The 15,067-nt window shown below is 43.9% G+C and overlaps 1 protein-coding gene across 3 annotated transcripts in view; it reads right to left on the bottom strand.

Moving 5' to 3' along the window:
* Positions 1 to 14,541, bottom strand: part of GATB (glutamyl-tRNA amidotransferase subunit B) — an 82,399-nt gene extending 67,858 nt beyond the window's left edge. For all 3 annotated transcript variants that reach the window (XR_009534101.1, XR_009534102.1, XM_060116335.1), the window contains exons 1-2: positions 14,338 to 14,541; positions 12,245 to 12,395 (exon numbers count right to left, since the gene is read on the bottom strand). Coding sequence is in view for 1 of the 3 variants with exons in the window: in XM_060116335.1 (XP_059972318.1) it covers positions 12,245 to 12,395; positions 14,338 to 14,513 (327 nt within the window). In the remaining 2 variants the exon portion in view is untranslated. The remainder of the gene's footprint in view (positions 1 to 12,244; positions 12,396 to 14,337) is intronic.
* Positions 14,542 to 15,067: the final 526 nt, after the last annotated feature.

Genomic DNA, 15,067 nt, shown 5'->3' on the forward strand with positions numbered 1-15,067 from the left:
GCATCAGCAAAGCAACAACGTTCTCTTCGCTTTGCTTTCTCCTACACAGGGATCAACACCAGGAGGGAGCAAGCACTGAGAGAGAGAGAGAGAGAGTGTGTGTGTGTGTGTGTGTGTGGTCTGCACAGGCATAAATGTCAAACAGACTTGATGCCTTGCTGAAATCTCGCCATTACTGGAAACATTTGTAAATTATGAACAAATAGACTTGTGTATCTCAAGACGTTTTATCAAACCAATACATTTCCTTTCCTATTTTTCTTCCCATTTCGCATCTCACATACAAAATATTACAAGTAGAGAGTTGGAATGACATTGATAAATAGGAAATAACTGACTCGAAGCAAATAACCTAAGATTCTGTCTATAATTCTACAGACAAATAATGATTTAATAAATTAAGGGAGATTCTGTATCAGAGTAAGGGGTCTTATTAGGTCAAAGCAAGGAGCGAAGCTGAATGCCTGCTCATAAAAACAAAGGGTGTTGTCCTTGGTTTAGCTGTACTCCTGCCTACCAGCAGGAAAACAGACTGAGTAACCTTTTCAGTCTGAAGATTTATGGTGGGATTCCACATAATTCTAAAACTAAAGGTAAAATTAGAAGATAAAGTGCCTGCAGTCCTAAGAAACATTCAGAAGAAGGGTCACTAATCAGAATGGAGGGGGGAGGTTGTAACCACCGGTAAAGACAGCAGCCTGAGTGATACAGAGCTGGTAGTGCAGACATGCTGGGGCGGGGGGGGGGACATGGGGGATGAGAACAAGTATTACGTCGTCACACACAGACATCTACATACACATATAAATTTATAAATACACACAGCCAAGCTCAAAAGAAAGGAAATCTCCCGGGGCCCACATCACCCAGGGGTATAACTGCAGGAGACAGAACAGCAAAGGGGTTAAGAGTATGAACCTGGAAGCCAGACTACAGGGTTTGAATCTAGCTTGTCCACTTACTTTCTAAGTGGGATAATGACAGGAACTGCCTCATAAAGTTTATGAGGTGAAAATAACCACACACACACGAAGAAGGCACTCAGTAAATGTTAGCTGACTTTCCTACCATCAGCACTGTTACCACAACCACACTGAAGAGACACGGGTTGTTGGCGACTTCAAGCACCTATGGCACAGAAGTCAAGGCTGGCATTCCACTGGGGGCAGGGAGCCGGGAGCCACAAAATCCTGGTCCAGCCAGAAAATCTTGTGCCACCAACTGAGGAGTTGATATGCAGGAGGCTACCCACCTAGAGCCCCCAGCCCAGTTCCTGGCGTGGGTGTGGGGCTTGAAGGGCGGCACCATCCAAGCGGCGTGACAGCTGGGGGCCAATAAATGAACAGAGAAACTGTCTGCTCAGTAAAGCCCAATGGGCCCTAACACAGTCACCATGAATTCCTTCCAGAGATGCCGCCACAGTCCAGGGGCGAGTCTTTAAGTGGAGATATCCCACTGAGTACTGAGCAGGATAAACAGACACAAACCCATACCTGGACATATCCTGGCCGAAGCTATCAGAGGGGAAACACAGATTTCCTACAAAGGATACAGACTTCTCGTCGGCAGTAACAGACGTCTGAGGACAACGGAATCACGTCTTCCAAGTGCTGAGGGGACAGAACTGTCAGCTTGGGATTCTACATTGTCATTCAAGAGCCAGGGAGAAACAGAAGGGACCGGAGGCCAGCAAAGCTGAGGGAGTGGATCACCCACAGACCCAGAACTCAAGACACACTAACAGAGGCAGGAAAGAGCACCCGGGAGGAGCGTGAGATGCAAGAAACAGTGTTTGCTAGAGAAGGAAAAATCAGATGGGGGCCTCCTCAACCTTCCACAAGCCAACCCCAAAAGTTGCCTTTAGCTGTGGGTGGAGGGGCACCCCTTCCCTGAGGTTGCAGTGGGAGAGCTGTCTTTCCCCCTGTGCTCCAGGGACAGCTCCTGATTTCTCAGGAACCTGATTCTATCAATAATTTCCTCTCCCCTGTATGTTACTCCTTTAAACCTAACTTTTGACTGTTTAACAAAATGTTAGAGGCACGTATTTAGAAACAATTTACAACGAAAAGCAGCAGTTCCCGCCACCCTCCGCCGCTAGTCCTGAACCACCTTCAGATCTTTGAGCTGTCATGTCTGGTATTTACCTTCCTATTTTTAAATAATATGCTGTGCCAGGGGACCTTTGGAAAATCCATCACTTTCTGGCCAAGGCTATTGGCCATTTGTCACATAACAATCCTTCCTAAATCTGGGGAAAAGACAGACTTGACAAACTGCCCCAAGGACCCAATGTTCTTGTTTTTGGAAGATGGAGCCACCAGACTAGGCCCATGCCATTCCCAAGAGAGAATGTATATCAGTTACAAGGGGAGATATTTTGCAATACTTTTATGTTTTATTCTGTCCCATAGAATTTACCCGTGCTTGTTACTTTATCACATTTCTATTCGAGAACAACATAAGCCGCCCCTAAGTGCAAGCCCATGATGACCTGAATGACACTGAAGTGGAAAAGTCAGGTTGGTAGGTAGGTAAGTCATTCCACCCATGGGGAAGCAGGGACTCCTGCCACATGCCTGAACTTGGCTGTGAAGGATCTGGAATGTGGGTGAGTCTTTCCTCCTAAGAGTAGGGTAAGGGTGGGAGTTACAGGTGGGGGAAGAGGTGGGACGCTGTCACTGTTCGAACTTTGGGAACAAAAAAGAGAAAATTTCACCAACAGAAGGCTGAGAAACCAGCAGAGGTGATATCTGACTATTACTTAATATTATCTTTATATAAAAACTTTTAAAACTGTTGAAAAACCTTTTGCCTAATAACTTGTCTCTTGGGAGCTCTAAATCTTTCACTCATTATCTTATTAAAAAAATAAAAAGCTAAAAGAAATAGTAACAGCCAATTAAAAAAACAAAACCAAAAGCAAAAACCAATCAATCAACTTAGGGCCTGAAAAGGAAAAAGAGGCTCCCCTTAATCTGTGGCCCAAAATATTCCAGACGCATATTCCTACATTACTTTTTTCTTACGTTATCAATTTAGGACATGACTTCTGATTATGGTAGACAAGAATTTAGTTCTTTTACTTGCCAGTATCCCAATTATATCACAGTTTTTTTTACATGAGTGGTTGGTGTTTCTGTTATTATTATGTAAATATGTCTCTCCAGTGAGCTGTAAAGTACACACTGATTACATGTCCTTTCTTGAACGTTTTGTTTCTTCCTGGAGTCGATAGGTCTTTCATTTTATCATTTGCTTTATTTTCTTACTGCCTATTCCTTATTATTCTCAAAGACTGGTTTCTCAGACTCATAGACACAGAGAACAGACTTGTGGTTGCCAAGGCGGGGCGTGGTGGGGGAGGGATGGACAGGGAGGTTGGGGTTAGCAGAGGCAAACTCATATATATAGAATGGATACACAAGGTCCTATGAGACAGGGAACTATATTCAATATCCTGCGACAAACCATAATGAAAAAGAATATGAAAAAGAATGCACATATATGTATAACTGAGTCACTTTGCTGTACAGTAGAAACACAACATTGTAAATCAACTATACTTCAATAAAATATATAAAAAGACTCCAGTTTCTATGTAAAATCTCTTATTTACACAAGCATTAGATACCTGCTCTTCCCTCCCCACCTCCCTTTTTTTCTCGAAACCTCTCTGTTCTGGAGCCATCTCCTCCTCTCCCACTGCTACACAGCCAGCAATCTGAAGCCTCTCCATGACTTCAGCAGGTTCCCGTTTAATGGAAGGACAATTTTTTGAGAACCTGCCTGTCTGAAATATCATTATTCTACTGCTACACTTGATTTATAGTGCTGGATACAGAATTCTAGGTTAGGATGATTTTTTTTTTCCCTACGATTTTTAAAGGCACCATTCCATTATCTTCCAGCTTTAAGTGCTGCTTTGAGAAGTCCGATGCCTTTCTGATTCCCAGTCCTTTGCGTGTGACTCTCCTTCTCTGTAAGTTCTAGTATCTTATCTTTACCCCTGGTGTTCTAATTCTACACTTCATGATGACAGCTCTGCATGGGAGGCTATTTATTCCTTGCACTGGGTCACTGGCGGGCCCTTCTGACTTGCAGACTCATGTCCTTCAATTCTGGGAAATTAATCTGTGTCATTTGTTTGATAGTTTCCTCTTGTCTACTTCCTCTCTTCTCTCTTCTGGAACTCCTATTAATCAGAGGTTGGACATCCTGGATTGATTCTCTAATTTTCTTATTTTTTCCCCGATTGTCCGATTGCATGTGTGTTACACTTTCTGGAAGATTTTCTTGATTTTATCTTCTGACTCTTCTGGATTTTTTTTTTCCATCCTAATTTTAATTTCTAAGAGCTTTTGTTCTGATTGTTTATTTTTTAATTTTTTAAAAGATTTATTTATTATTTATTTATTTTATTTATTTCTGTCTGCGTCGGGTCAGGCCTTAAGTTGTGGCACATGGGATCTTTGTGGTTTTTTTTTAAATTTGTGAAACAAGTTTAGCAAAAATATATTGAGAATAAAAGCCAGAAACTGGTAAAGAAAAGCCAACCGAAAAAATATACAAACTTTCCCCCCAAATGATGAGACCCTCTGGGGAGGCCCCACTTGAGCCTGTACTTTCAAGGCCGATGTGGCAGCGGCACTTGGTTCAAGTCCACGGACAGAAAAACTACAGGGGAAATCGCACAACAACGCTACAGTATTCACCGTTCTGGGGCTGGCTTCTCTCTAGGATGGAGAAGAAGAATTTTGAGGAAAAACTTCATATTAGTACAAAAAAAAAAAATCATACAGGGCTTCCCTGGTGGCGCAGTGGTTGAGAGTCCACCTGCCGATGCAGGGGATGTGGGTTCGTGCCCCGGTCCGGGAGGATCCCACATGCCGCGGAGCGGCTGGGCCCGTGAGCCATGGCCGCTGGGCCTGAGCGTCCGGAGCCTGTGCTCCGCAACGGGAGAGGCCACAACAGTGAGAGGCCCGCGTACCGCAAAAAAAAAAAAAAAAAAAATCATATAGCTGTTTCATAAGAGCAAAATCATCAAAATCATGGTTCCCAAGGCATTCGGGGTCTGAGTCCTTGCACAGGCCCCACTCTGGTCTCCTCTCCTGAGTGATGGCAACCGGGAAGTAGGCCGGGTAACGCCGTCAAGATTAAAAGAGGTAAGAGTGATCCTCAGAAAAAATACTACTCTATACATCTCAGGTGAGATAAAAACATTTCATATGCCAATTACTTTTCAATCATAACTTTAACCTAGAAAAATAGAGTGGGAGGGCACCCTGACATTCTGAGATTCAAGTGTAGCTGTAATGATGTGTAATCAGGCTCGTCTTTGTTGAGGCAAGTGGGATCTTTTGTTGCGGCGCGCAGGCTCTTCATTGTGGCGTGTGGGTTTTCTCTTCTCTAGTTGTGGTGCACAGGCTCCAGGGCACATAGGCCCTGTAGTTTGTGGCATGTGGGCTCTAGTTGAGGCTCACAAGCTCAGTAGTTCAGGTATGTGCACTTAGTTGCCCCGCGGCATGTGGGATCTTAGTTCCCTGACCAGGGATCAAATCCGTGTCCCCTGCACTGCAAGGCAGAGTCTTTACCGCTGGACCACCAGGGAAGTCCCTGATTGTTTATTTTTATTTTTATTTATTTATTTATTTATTTTTGCGGTACGTGGGCCTCTCACTGTTGTGGCCTCTCCCACTGTGGAGCACAGGCTCTGGACGTGCAGGATCAGCAGCCATGGCTCACGGGCCTAGCCGCTCTGTGGGATGTGGGGTCTTCCCTGACCGGGGCACGAACCCATGTCCTGCATCGGCAGGCAGACTCTCAACCACTGCGCCACCAGGGAAGCCCTGATTGTTTTATTTTTAAATGGTGGTATCACGTTCTTGTTTCAAGGATGCAGCTACCTTCTCTTATCTTTCTAAGGATATTTATAAAAGCTTTTAATTTTTAAAGAATTCTTTTACCCTGTGCATTATCTGGTGCCTCTTATTTTGTTGTTTTCTTTTTATTTTGGGCTCTGTCCACTACACTGGAGAATTTCTTCAAACGTCTGGTGATATTTGGCTGTCAATTTATATATATATATATATATAAAAACACACACACCACATACATACACACACACACATATATATATTTTTTAAATTTACCTCTTTTTTTTTTTTGTGATACGCGGGCCTCTCACTGTTGTGGCCTCTCCCATTGCGGAGCACAGGCTCTGGATGCGCAGGCTCAGCAGCCATGGCTCACGGGCCCAGCCGCTCCACGGCATGTGGGATCTTCCCTGACCGGGGCACGAACCCGTGTCCCCTGCATCGGCAGGCGGACTCTCAACCACTGCGCCACCAGGGAAGCCCTAAATTTACCTCTTGAAATGATCTTTTTTTTAAAGAAATTTATTTACTTTTTATTTATTTATTTTTGGCTGCGTTGGGTCTTCATTGCTGCGCGTGGGCTTTCTCTAGTTGCAGCGAGCATGAGTTACTCTTCGTTGTGGTTTGTGGGCTTCTCATTGTGGTGGCTTCTCTTGTTGCGGAGCATGCGCTCTAGGTGCACGGGCTTCAGTACCTGTGGCTCACGGGCTCTAGAACGCAGGCTCAGTAGTTGTGGCGCACAGGCTTAGCTGCTCCGTGGCATGTGGGATCTTCCCAGACCAGGGCCTGAACCTGTGTCCCCTGCACTGGCAGGCAGACTCTCAACCACTGCGCCACCAGGGAAGCCCGCCAATTACTTTTCAATCATAACTTTAACCTAGAAAAATAGAGCGGGAGGGCACCCTGACATTCTGAGATTCAAGTGTAGCTGTAATGATGTGTAGTCAGGCTCGTCTTTGTTGAGGCAAGTGGGATCTTTTGTTGCGGCGCGCAGGCTCTTCATTGTGGCGTGCGGGTTTTCTCTTCTCTAGTTGTGGTGCGCAGGCTCCAGGGCACGTAGGCGCTGAAGTCTGTGGCACGTGGGCTCTAGTTGAGGCTCACAAGTTCAGTAGTTGAGGCATGTGCACTTAGTTGCCCCGCGGCATGTGGGATCTCAGTTCCCTGACCAGGGATCAAACCCGCGTCCCCTGCACTGCAAGGCAGAGTCTTTACCGCTGGACCACCAGGGAAGTCCCTGATTGTTTATTTTTATTTTTATTTATTTATTTATTTATTTTTGCGGTACGTGGGCCTCTCACTGTTGTGGCCTCTCCCACTGTGGAGCACAGGCTCCGGACGCGCAGGCTCAGCGGCCATGGCTCACAGGCCTAGCCGCTCCACGGCATGTGGGATCTTCCCGGACCGGGGCATGAACCCGTATCCCCTGTATCGGCAGGCGGACTCTCAAACACTGCGCCACCAGGGAAGCCCTGATTGTTTATTTTTAAATGGTGGTATCATGTTCTTGTTTCAAGGATGCAGCTACCTTCTCTTATCTTTCTAAGGATATTTATAAAAGCTTTTAATTTTTAAAGAATTCTTTTACCCTGTGCATTATCTGGTGCCTCTTATTTTGTTGTTTTCTTTTTATTTTGGGCTCTGTCCACTACGTTGGAGAATTTCTTCAAATGTCTGGTGATATTTGGCTGTCAATTTATATATATATATATATATATATATATATATGTATATATATATATATATATATACACACACACATATATATATAAACACACACACCACATACATACACAGACACACACACATATATATATTTTTTAAATTTACCTCTTGAAATGATCTTTTTTTTTTAAGAAATTTATTTACTTTTAATTTATTTATTTTTGGCTGCGTTGGGTATTCATTGCTCCATGCGGGCTTTCTCTAGTTGCAGCGAGCATGAGCTACTCTTCGTTGCAGTGTGTGGGCTTCTCATTGTGGTGGCTTCTCTTGTTGCTGAGCGTGGGCTCTAAGTGCACGGGCTTCAGTATCTGTGGCTCACGGGCTCTAGAATGCAGGCTCAGTAGTTGTGGCACACAGGCTTAGTTGCTTCGTGGCATGTGGGATCTTCCTAGATCAGGGATCAAACCCGTGTCCCCTGCATTGGCAGGTGGATTCTCAACCACTGCACCATCAGGGAACTCCCAGTCTAGTTATATTTTAAAGTAAGGTACTAAAATGCTGACTAAGCATTCTATGTAAATATCCAGGACTTGCTGATTGGTGGCCTTCATTCTAGAACAATCAATGAGGTGGCCAGGTAGCTTTTTTAATTGAGATCCCCCTAAATGTCAAGTTCTGTCAGGTTCCTATGGGTTCCTGCTTGGGGGAGGTGGGAAAGAGAAGAGATGGCCATACCAGTTTACTTGAGCTCCTCAAACAGGGCAGAGAAAGGATCGGGCAGGCCCTGGGGTTCAGAGTACAGACACTCTCTGACACCAGTACCTCTTGCTCTGCCTGGGGTCTCTCGAGGGAGTGTGTCACAAGCTGAATTTCTCCCCAAACTATAGATTCCTATGAAGGTAGGGCAGCTACCAAGGGGCAGGAGAGGACTTCAGGTCTAACTGCTCTGTATTCAGACTCTGAATTAATCCCTTTGTCTTCACCTCCCTCTGGCCCTCCACAATACCTGTTGATCTCACATCTGGACCCTTTCTGGGGTTGCATAGGGTACACCATCTCATTTCTGACTAGTGTCTCTTTCTGAAGGCTTTCTGTCCTTTTCCTGGGTTACACTTAACTTCGTTCTGCCAAGTCAGGCCCTCCTCCATCTAGCGTCTCTCATGCACGCTGGTCTACTCTCCCATTCTCTCATAGGTTTATAACTTTGAATTCTTTCACTGTCATTTCAGTGGGGTTTCTTTGGGGTAGGAGGAGAAGGACAGATTAACATGTATACGTTCAATTTGCCACATTAATCAAAGCCTCTTTAACTGCCCCCTCATTGGCTCCTTCTCATCAGCATTAAAATTATTTTAAATCTTATTTTATTGCAGTAAGAACACTTAACATGAGATCTACCCTCTTAACATATTTTTAAGTGGACGATACCTTACTGTTGACTATAACTCATCAGCACTGAAACAATCTCAAGTTTCTCCAACATTAAGGAAAATGAGGCTTTTTTTTTTAAACCGACTCTCTTTATTTATTTTTTGGCCACGCCCTGCAGCATGCGGGATCTCAGTTCCCTCACCAGGGACTGAACCCAGGCCTTTTGCAGTGAGAGCGTGGAGTCCTAACCACTGGACTGTCAGGGAATTCTCTACTGCATTCTCTTTTCCTTCCAAGCCAAACTTCTTGAAATAGTTGCCCACACTCTCTCATCTCTTCCTCAACATCCCCGAGTTCTTCAACCTTCTGCTACCTGCCTCCTAACCCCATCGTGGAAACGCTTCTTATAAAGGATATCCCCCTTAATAGATCCAATGACCACTGCCTAGTGCTCACCTTACTTGAATCTCAGTAAGTTAGATACTGTGTACTCACTCCTCAAAATATGCCGTCCCTTGGAGTCTTTGACCCGGTACTCTCCTTACATCTTCTTACCTCTTTGCAATGGGATGCACACTCCTTAGCAGGGCTTGTATGGTACAGACTATGCTTTCCACACTGGCCTCACCTCTTGCCACACCATATTCCAGTTCTATGCTACAACACGCGGAACTTCTTTCAGTTCCCAGAGCAAGCCAAGCCCTGTTTTTCTTCTGGTCTTTGTGCATCCTATTCACTTTTATTTGGCCAAATTTTGCAAATTCCCTATATCTGTGTTGAACGCCCCTCCTAGAGCACACTGTATTTCCACTACCAGCATGTTCATTGAAAAGTACTGCAATTGCCCACTTAATTGTCCAAGCTCCGTGAGGACAAGACCCACAGCGATCTTTTACCTTCTTCAAACCTGTATCATTAGAACTTCTACAATGGCTAGTGCATGGGAGGCATCCAATAAATGTCAGTTGAGCGAATGAATAAAGACACAATCAAGAGAGGGGGAGAATCAAATACTTACAGAAAGACACACTTTATCATATTTTCTCTTTAATGGGCCAGCAGAGCAAATGAATCTGGTCTACAGAAAAAGACTTGACACTATAACCTAAGTTCTTTTGGTTGCCTATTTCTATCTTCTTATCAGTGTATCTAACAAATGGTCACCATTTTTTGCATAAAAATAACCAAATGCATAGTCAGAATATCAGAGCATCAACACACCATCTCCACAGGCTTAGAGAAGGTCAACTGTCTAAATGTTTCAGTATATTTAAAATCTCTATCTAGGTAAATCACTGGGTTTTGAAGGGCTGTGGGAATGACAACGTTTTATTCTGGTAGTTGTGGTATAATTTAGGTCACACACCAACACAGCTCTTTTAAAGACAGAAACATTTCTGAAAAAGAGGCAGGTTAGCTCTGTTGCGAGAATAATCTATTAGGCTGCTCAAACAATGAGTGTGGTAGGCTCCAAAGAGGAAAAACAAAACCCAGCTCGAGCAAAACTGGATTTCTAGCTTTTGATTGTCATTTAGTGAATGTAAGCCAAGCTCTCAATGCTCCAATGTCCCAAACGACTTCACCGTCATGTTGATATGCCTATCACTGGGCAAGTATCTTCCTCTTTGGGGGCATAACAAGATGTCTTCAAAGCATGTTGACATTTAGTCATTCTGAATTGTCTCTAATATCTGACCACAGTTAGCCACAAGTAAAGAGCCTATCTATAGAAAACATGTCTACCTGCAAATAGATGTTTTCAATGTGAACTATAATAAATACCTTGCTAGATACTATATTCCCAGCTGGAGAAACCTAGAAAGAACTCAGCAGTTATGTCTAGTCTCTTGATAATGAACAAACCACCACGTGGAAAAAAAATGTTTTGAGCTCAGAAGGAAGAAAGAAGAGGTGTTGTGATGAATTGCTTTCCATTCACTTGTCTAGATAGATATTACTTTATTTCTACTATAGCTGAGTCTCTGCCCCAAAAAAGAATTTGTACATTTATAACTGGAAAATTGTCTCTTCTCAAATCAAAACAATCTCTCCATCAGTAGATACTCTAGGGCAGAGGAAGGGAGGGAGGGAGGGACAGACACTCCTATACTTGTCTTCTGCCAGAAAGACCCAACAGCAAGTCAAAGGTGACCGTAGGCATGGTTTACAGGAATAGGAGTCCTCCATGACAAAAAGCACAAGTAAGGAAAAAGTTCCAAGACACAGACACTGCCCTAGTATAACCAAAACCTTGGGTGCAGCAGGTACTTTGGAGGCACTGCCCATGACCTTCCATGGCAGTGACTCTGGGAAAAGAAAACCTCTGCCTCTGCACACCTGGCAGTGCGCAGTTCAACCAGTTTTCTCTTGTATTTAAATGTTAGAAAGTGTGTAACTCACCCAGGAAACCTCTCCCTGCCCGCATCACCACCACTTACACATTCCCTGATAGGAGGGCAGGAAACCCCACACCCAGTTGATACTATGTGTCCCGGACAGACCATGAGCCATGTATTAGCCCAAATATTCACATTGTTCCTTCCATCCTTTCCTTCAAAACGTCATCCACTTATGTGAAAATATATGCGAAAAATCGTGCTGATGAGTTAGTACACTGGACCCAGTCATTGCCAGTTTCAGTGAGAATGAAGAGATAAATGAGTAGTTCACTCAAAGCATACTGTGGTTGACTTTTTCTCCATTACTGACCAGTTCTTAATTTTCTAAAACCACAATCATTATTGACCTTATACTGTAATATCACGTGACATATGCTGCTTCCTTTGACGAGACTCCCCCTCCTCCCCCTCCTCCATGTATCAGCCTGACTCCCGCCTGCCTTCTCAGCTAGCTCAGAAGGTTGTTGCTCTTCCAACAACCCCTCCTTAACCAACCCTATCGCTTCCCCAATTTCTCACAACAGTCCTTGTCTTACTGAATTCGGTAAGTCCCTGCATGGGGTTCCAAAACCATACTCCACATATGACCTCCACAGGAGCAGTGACACAGTACTCTGTGCATAAGACACATCTCCCCAGCTAGTCTCTGAACTCCTCAAAGGCAAGGATTGTCGCTCATCTTTCTGTTTCAGTTCATAGCACAGACCGCACACCCTGGTACTGAGTAAACAATCTAAATTGTGTGTGAGATGAGTGAATGAATACATGAACAAACGGATGACGTTTAGACTTAGGAACAGAACTACAGAGATGAGTCTTTGGAAAACATTTAGTCCAACCCACTTCATGCAAAGCTCCCTAAACAAGTATTTCCTAAGAGTTATTTTCGATAAAACATGAACATTGTGTAATGGAAACAGCATACAATAAAAATCTTACCGGCAAAGTTCCAGGCAGAGATGCATCAAAAAAAGATACCAACGAATTGGGAGGTGCTGCAAAGTCGACTTGAGATCCAGAGAAGAGTTTGGAGTTGGAGGCAATCTGGGCGTGAATCTCCAAACCTACCACAGCTGCCCACTCCCGTTCACTACAGAGGAAGACAAAGTGGTTAAGAAGTTCTTAGATCTGTCACCATGCATGAATTTCTAAGAGCTGAAACCACCAATGTTAATTTTCTATTTGTGTTTTTAACTTATTAAAATTTTATGTCCTACTTTAAAAAAATGTGTCCTATTGTATTGGTGACTAAATAAAAGCAATGCAAAATGAACACCTACAAGGCCGGCAAAGCAAAATTCACTTACAACATGGCATAAGGAGAGTTCACTGTGCAAACAAGAAGGTAGCAGAAAAGAACAATTGGGCATCTGAAAACAATTTAGAAATGGGTATCAGGTGGTGACCGTTTGGCTGACTTTAATGAAAAGCAGCATTTTCTAAATTAACTGTGCTTTGTCAATTAATCAGTCAGTAAATGAAGAAAGCTGATCTTGTGAACGTTTTTAGAATTAACATAAACATCAGGATTTTACTAGAGAAATAATGGTAAATAGTTGCACATCTCATTATTAAAAAGGAAGGGAAATTCTCAGTCATGTTTGGAATTCATTTTCTAACAATGGTTTGCAAGTAAAGTAACCAGAGTGACGAAGATATAATAGATCACCACTAAATGACACCCTTCCTGGGAATTTTGTGCAAAGGGAAACATTAAACCATTGCAAGTGGCTTTTTTTTTTTTTCTGGTTCCCCAGATCACTTTAAATTCCAAAGATCTAGTGTCAGGTTCCTTTGCTTGTTTTATACTTGATTGCTACCAAACCTAAGAAGGTGCAATAATGCAACCTAAATGCTCCAATAATCTCTTATCTGGCCACCCCAACTCTACTGGGTCTGTATGAACATTCCATACAGAGGTCTCTCCAGGTTCTTATAAGTGTGCTTATTCCATGGGTTATTATTAAACCCATGTATCCTGGGGAATCTGCAGATCACCTGGTGAACACCTACTCTCTCCACAGTCTGCCTGCTCCTATCCTGCTCTTCCCCCAAGCAATTTTCTATATTATCGAAATTTTTGTTTACATGTATTTGGTTTTGTTTCAGTCATTTCAACACATGAAGTTCTACATCTGTTGTACTGATGAATTCCTTCTTTTTAAAGTTGGGAAGCACAACCTGTAACTGAGAGGAATTAAACGAAGAACTTACCAGAAGTTTGCATTCACCAAAACCTTATTCAATGTATTTTTGCAGTTTCATTACATGAGAGAAAAAAATACTTTCCATTCACAGTGAGACAACCTAATTTATGAAAGGAACAGAAACAGTGTTTCTGGACATTTTCCCTCTGTTCCTCCAACAGAAAAGCAAAATAACGGCAACCTAACTATCTCAAAAGAAAAACTGAATATTAGACACATGCCTTATGTTTCTGTACTTAAAAATAAACTATTTAGGTCTCATATAGTGAAATATAAACAGCTGTTCAGTGGATATTAAGCAAAATAAGCAACACTTTCTACATAACCAGAGGGAAGATCTCTTGTATTGGCTGCATTCTCCTAGGTCTAGACACACATGTTCAAAATGAAACGCCTCCACAGATAGGTGGTGTTTTCTGACTAATAATTTACAACACTGCTGACTCGTAATAGCTCTAAATGTATGTTAGGTAAATAAGATTCATCTTCTACTGTCACCGACCCCGCTACTGGTGCTATTAGTTAAGGTGACTGAATCCACTCTTCTGTGCAGCTTTCGAGTCAGGAAAACACGAGCTATTTTACACTCGCGAATTACCCAAATATGCCTGTCTACCTGCGGACAGCGGTTTACGTGTGGGGGCGGGGCTGATAGAGGGCCAGTTTCGTGCTTTCATTTAGGTTTCAGCGCTGCAACGTATAGCCCAGCACCTCCCGCCCACCAAAACGTCTAGATTGAAGGCTGGGCTGCAGTGACCATTATCTCTCCAGTCCCGCAATTCCACCTCACGCTTAAGCGGGGAGTAATGGTACGAAATAATATACCCTTTCCTCGGTTTCTGGGCCGTGATGAAGGGCTGCTGAGCGACTGAGCTCCGCCCTCTCTTCCCGCTGGACGTGGACCCAGTTGGAACCCCTCTTCCGTGGCGAGAACCGCCGCCAATCCCGGCGAAAACCCAACGCCTTCCAGGCCAGAACCATCGCAGCATGAGCGTCGCCATTGCCTCTCCAGAGTCCTGGTCAGGTGATACAGCCGCCCTCTGCCGCAAGGCTCTCTGGGAAGCGTAGTTCTGGAAAGGGATAAACCGCGCTAGGCTCGGACCGGAAGACTACTATTCCCAGGGGGCACTGCGACTCGAAGGCTTCCGGAACCGGGCGGGGAGGGGAGAGGAGGGAATGAGAAATAAGGGAGAGGGTGGGAGGGGTTCTGTGTCGGAAGGTGTGACTCCTAGCGGGGAGTTGGAGAGCTTTGTAGCTGTGAGCACGTGTGTGAGTTTGAGAGAGAGCAGGTGGTGCCAGAGATCCAAAGCGGAGAAACCTGGCCAGGATTTTATAGTCCAGTTAACCTTTCGAGCTGAAGTAAATGACCTTGACATCTCCGCGAAGGCTTCGTGAACCCCAAACCCACTCAGTAAATTTTTTGTTTCCTTTTCCACTTCACACACCAATTTGTGCATTAATGCAACAAATAACTATTTGCATGCCAACTATATACCAGACACAGTTCTTAGGCACTGGGGATTCAGCAATGAGCAAGGCAGTTGTGGCCGTTCTG

This window comes from Mesoplodon densirostris, chromosome 1 (assembly GCF_025265405.1).
Source record: "Mesoplodon densirostris isolate mMesDen1 chromosome 1, mMesDen1 primary haplotype, whole genome shotgun sequence".
In the NCBI taxonomy this organism is placed as follows: Eukaryota; Metazoa; Chordata; class Mammalia; order Artiodactyla; family Ziphiidae; genus Mesoplodon; species Mesoplodon densirostris.